Here is a 5,495-nt window from a genome sequence, read left to right as displayed (position 1 = left end):
TATAAAGCCACAAGGACGGATTTATGCATAAGTTAGTGGGGGCGGTTGCCCCCAGACAAATTTCAAATAATATAGAGCAGTTCTTAGTGAAATGTCAAGTTTGTCCCTATTATATAATTACTTTTGCCCCCAGCCCCAGCCTAAAGCCCCAATTTCTTAAACTGTTCTTCTTCTCCCTTTCTTTCTAAATCCCTAACTACTCCAGCCTCTGCCCTCCAACCTCCAAGCCCCAGAATTACTACAGCGCAGGCGCCAGACCACTACTCCAAGTTTCTGCCGCTCTGTGGCTCCGCCAGTGTGGGCTGTGTCCTGTGTGGCAGTGTGTCACTACTCACTAGCTCCCTGTCATAGTGTCACTATGCGTTTCTGCTCCCACGACTCCTTGTATCGCCGCGATTCTCCTGCGTGGCTCCGTCCTCCGTCGGTTTCTCCTTGCATCGCCGCCACGCCGCGTCTAGTGGTTCTCACTTCTCAGGTTCTACCTTCTTTTGCGTCACTGCTTATGATTTGTGTCAATCTGCTGCTGCGTTCCTCTTTTGCGTTCCTTCCTTTGGCACTCAGGCACTCAGCAATTCGGCATCTGATTCTGCGGTTCTGCCTTCTTCTTCAACAAACATCAATTTCTTTTAAATTTCTGGAGTTCTGGTTGGCTGGTTCTTTTTTTTTTATTCTACAATCTTCTTCTCTGTTGCCGCTAGCGCCACACCACTACTGGGTCATCCACTCATCCTCCTGGAGTTTAGTTTGCCTCTTGGTACATGATTGAGATACTTAATTTACTGGGTCATTCATTTTTTTGCTCATTTGTTTCATTGTTTGATAAATGAATATTTGATATAATTGGTTTATGTAGAAATTGTGAATTTGTTCTGATGTAATTGATACTTAGTCCTGGTCCTGGCGTTTAGTTTACCTCTTGGTACAGTAGTAGGGATACTTAATTTACTGGGTCATTCATTTTTTTTGCTCATTTGTTTCATTGTTTGATAAATGAATATTTGATATAGTTGGTTTATTTAGAAATTGTGAATTTGTTCTGATGTAATTGATACTTTAATTTCATTAACCACCATTGGCTTTAGTGCCTGTACTTAGCATAATTTTACAAATCACAAGTGATGAAGTGCCATACAAATTTAGAAATTCTATTTTATTTAATTATGATCGCTAACTATGTACTCTAACACAGGCTTCACTGCTTCAGCAAAATAATAAATGATCTTATGATCATATATGTATGCCTCTCGGCTCTCGGCTCTTTGGGCTCTGGCCCTCTTTGATATCATAACTTGATTTTGTAGAGAATTTTAACCAAGACAAATATCATTTAAATCATAACTTGATTTTGTGATTGAATTAGTTACTAGCTTGCTGCTGTTGTTATTGGATCAATTTTCTGTTGTTATTGGATCAATTTTTTATTTATATTTCTATGCTGAACTTCTCAATTTGAGAAAAATTATAAATTAATTTTATAGATTAATTAATTTAGGTTTATAATTTTATTTTTATTAGTAATGGAGAAATATTTCAAAAGAACTTTATCATTGGAGATTGGATCCCAAAACAATTCATCGACCTCTTCTAATAAGAGGAGGTTTTTAGAATTTGAAGTAGAGAGTCTCATAGCAGATCCAGGACAACGACCAAAGATTTCAAGTTATCATCCGAATGACAGAGACAAAGTTAGATGTGCATATTTACAAAAAGGTCCTTGTCAACCAAGGACTCATGATTTTTCGCAAACTGTTTGTGGTTCTTCTTTTCGAAGATTTAATCCTAGTTGGTTTGATGATTATGGCAATTGGTTAGAGTATAGTATATCAAAAGATGCTGTTTTTTGTCTTTGTTGTTATCTTATAAAACCTGAGAATGAAGGTGGCGATGCTTTTGTAACCAATGGCTTTTCAAATTGGAAAAAAAAGGAGAGATTAAAAACTCATGTTGGGATTCATGATAGTGCTCATAATCAAGCTTGGAGAAAATGTGAAGCACTTATGAAGCCAAAACAACACATTAGTGCTGCTATTGAAAAACAATCTGAGCAGGCTAAAAAGAATTATCAAATTCACTTGACAGCCACAATTGATTGTATTAGATTTCTTTTGCGACAAGGATTGGCCTTTCGTTGTAATGATGAGACAGATGATTCTGTTAATCAAGGAAATTTTTTGGAACTTCTAAACTTTCTTGAACAACATAATGAAGAGATTGATCGTGCTTTTAAAAATGCTCGTGGGAATCTTAAACTAAGAGCTCCCTCAATTTAAAAAGATATTGTAAGAGCGGCTACAAGTGAAACGACAAAAGCTATTGTAAATGATCTTGGGGATGAATTGTTTGCTGTTTTGGTTGATGAAGCTCGCGATATTTCTATTAAGGAGCAAATGTCGGTTTGTTTAAGGTATGTGAATAAAGAAGGGCAAGTTAGGGAGCATTTTCTTGGTCTTGTTCATGTTTCTAGTACTAATGCTTTATCTCTAAAATTAGCATTGGAGTCATTATTAGAAACATATAATTTAAGTTTATCAAGAGTACGTGGCCAAGGATATGATGGTGCAAGTAATATGCAAGGAGAATTTAATGGTTTGAAAACTTTGATATTGAAAGAAAATTCTTATGCTTTCTATGTACATTGCTTTGCCCACCAACTTCAGTTAGCTCTTGTAACGGTTGCAAAAAAATATGTTGAAATTGCTTTGCTTTTTAATTTGTTAACCAATTTGTGCAATGTTGTTGGAGCTTCGTGTAAACAAAGAGATATACTTCGTGATAGTCAAATGACTAAGACAATTGAAGCATTACAAAGTGGAGAAATTTCTAGTGGACGTAGTTTGAATCAAGAAATAGCTTTGAAAAGAGCTGGAGATACTAGATGGGGTTCACACTATGGAACTATACTTCGATTAATTTCTTTGTTTCCTTCCGTGGTCAATGTTCTTGAATATGTTGAGGAAGATGGAAATAATTTAGAACAAAGAGCTGAAGCATGTCATTTATTGAATGTCATTCAATCCTTTGAATTCATTTTCAACTTGCACTTGATGAAAAATATCTTGGGAGTTTCTAATGAATTATCTCAAGCGTTACAAAGGAATGATCAAGAGATTGTAAATGCTATGGCATTGGTTAAAGTGTCTAAGCAATGGTTGCAAACTATAAGAGATGATGGTTGGCCTCTTTTACTTGATGAAGTCTCATTGTTTTGTGACAAACATAATATTACCATTCCAAAAATGGATGATATATTTGTGTCACAAGAAAGATCAAGACGCAAAGCTCAAAAGATCTCAAATTTGCATCATTTTCAGGTTGAGATATTCTATCAAGTAGTTGATAGACAACTTCAAGAACTCAACAATCATTTTACAGAGGTGAATACTTAATTGCTTCTTTGTATAGCTTGTCTGAATCCAAGACACTCATTTCTTGCATTTGATAAGGAGAAGTTGATCCAGTTAGCTCAATTCTATCCATTAGAATTTTCTTCTACTCAACTCTTGGCACTTGATAGTCAACTTGAGAATTTCATATTAGATGTGCGTTCTGACGATCAATTCTCAAACTTGAATGGGATTGGTGCTCTTTCTCAGAAATTGGTTGAGAGTCGAAAAAATATTATTTATCCATTAGTGTTTCTTCTTTTGAAGTTAGCTTTAGTTTTGCCTGTAGCAACTGCATCAGTTGAAAGAACTTTTTCTGCTATGAACATCATAATGAGTCGGCTTCGCAACCGTATGAGAGATGAATTTTTAAATAATTATTTAGTGACATATATAAAAAGAAAGATATTTGATTATATTGACAATGAAAAGATTATTCAATCTTCTCAAAATATAAAATCCATAAGAATGAAATTTTAAATTATTTACTATTATAAATTATTTTATTATTTTAATTTGTTTTTTTTTTTTTTACCAAAGATAGAAGATTCGAACTCACAACCTCTTAATTGAATATAGAGAGACTATGCCATTTGAACTATTACTCATTGACATTGTTTTAATTTGTTAGTTAAATAATTTAAAGAGTAATTATATTTTATCCCACTAATAAAATTTTCTGGATCCGTCACCTATAAACACACTAACCATTTTTATTAGAAAGTAGAAACCTAATGATATAAGCTTTTTCCCCTTGCCTCTTTTATATGCGAAATGTGGATACATGATCGAGGAAATTAAAAAAAAAAAAAAGTAAAAAACAAAAGATGATGATAAGGTCAAGCTTCATCGCTGTACACACACTAAACAATTATCTTCAAATCCCAACAAAATCAAACTCCAATACCCAATCATTATTATCTCTACCCATCCCAAGAAACCTTCCTTCTTTTTCCTCGTTGAATCTCGCATCTTCAAAGCCTCTACGTTGCTCTTCTTCTTCATCATCATCCACCATGGATTCTTCATCAACTTCGAGCAGCATTGACACCAATGAGGAACTAGCCTACGACCTCCCACCAATCATGAAAGTCTACAAAAACGGCCGCGTGGAGAGGCTTGCCGGCGAAGACGTTGTTCCTCCGTCGCTGGACCCCGTAACAAACGTTGAATCCAAAGATGTAGTGATCTCAGAAGATGAAGGAATCTCCGCACGCCTTTTCCTTCCGAAATCAATAACCGAAAACCAGACAACAAAGAACAAGCTTCCTCTCTTTGTTTACTTTCACGGAGGAGCGTTCTGCATCGAAACGCCGTTCTCAGCCAACTACCATAACTTCCTTAACTCCGTTATTTCCAAGGCTGGCGCCGTTGGCGTCTCCGTTCACTATAGAAGAGCACCGGAACACCCCGTCAATATTGCTCATTATTTGGGAGTTTGGGTCGGGTCGGAAGGGTTACCGGGTTTGAAAATTGAAGGGATTGTGTTGGTGCATCCTTATTTTTGGGGATCGGAGAGGATCGGATCGGAGGCGTACCAGACGGAAGCAGCGGAGAAGGTGGATGGTTTGTGGCGGTTTTCGTGCCCGACGACGAGTGGATCCGACGACCCGATTATAAACCCGGATAAGGATCCGAATGTGGGGAAGCTGGCGTGTGAGAGGGTTCTTGTTTTGGTTGCTGAGAAAGATTTGTTGAGGGATAGGGGTTTTTTCTACAAGGAGGTTCTTGAGAAGAATGGTTGGGGTGGAGTTGCACAAGTTGTTGAAGCCAAAGATGAGGGTCACGTGTTCCACATGTTTAAACCAACGTGTGAGAATGCTATGCTTTTGCTCAACCAAGTTGTGTCCTTTATCAACCAAGATTAATCATGGTTTTAAATTGAAATTCAGCTTGTTTAGTGATTAAATCTCTTCAATCTGTTCAACTATTATCCTCCTCCTTTATTATTGTCCTAATGTCCTGTGATGTAAAAGTTGCGAAAAATGTACTTTAATTGCCACAATTTCTACTGTAATGACGGCAACAACTAATTAAAATCATGTACTAGATTTTTCTTTGTACATTGTTGGTTTTTATAGGGAAATAGATTTTTTTTTTAATTATTTGATA

The 5,495-nt window shown here is 36.3% G+C and overlaps 2 protein-coding genes across 2 annotated transcripts; both read left to right on the top strand.

Moving 5' to 3' along the window:
* Nucleotides 2,388-3,386, top strand: LOC107610807 (zinc finger MYM-type protein 1-like). The gene has a single exon (XM_016312808.1). It carries the CDS (start codon nt 2,388-2,390, stop codon nt 3,384-3,386), a length of 999 nt encoding a protein of 332 aa, XP_016168294.1.
* Nucleotides 4,082-5,448, top strand: LOC107613716 (probable carboxylesterase 2). Its single transcript, XM_016315837.2, has one exon. It carries the CDS (start codon nt 4,211-4,213, stop codon nt 5,249-5,251), a length of 1,041 nt encoding a protein of 346 aa, XP_016171323.1. The 5' UTR covers nt 4,082-4,210; the 3' UTR covers nt 5,252-5,448.

Source organism: Arachis ipaensis, chromosome B08 (assembly GCF_000816755.2).
Source record: "Arachis ipaensis cultivar K30076 chromosome B08, Araip1.1, whole genome shotgun sequence".
NCBI lineage: Eukaryota > Viridiplantae > Streptophyta > Magnoliopsida > Fabales > Fabaceae > Arachis > Arachis ipaensis.
Note: the sequence above shows the minus strand (reverse complement) of the source record. Positions and strands in the feature narration are given on the sequence as shown.

What these genes read in the sequence shown, in the direction of transcription:
- LOC107610807 (XM_016312808.1), top strand. Translation starts at nt 2,388, where the DNA reads ATGTCGGTTTGTTTAAGGTATGTGAATAAAGAAGGGCAAGTTAGGGAG.
- LOC107613716 (XM_016315837.2), top strand. Translation starts at nt 4,211, where the DNA reads ATGATGATAAGGTCAAGCTTCATCGCTGTACACACACTAAACAATTAT.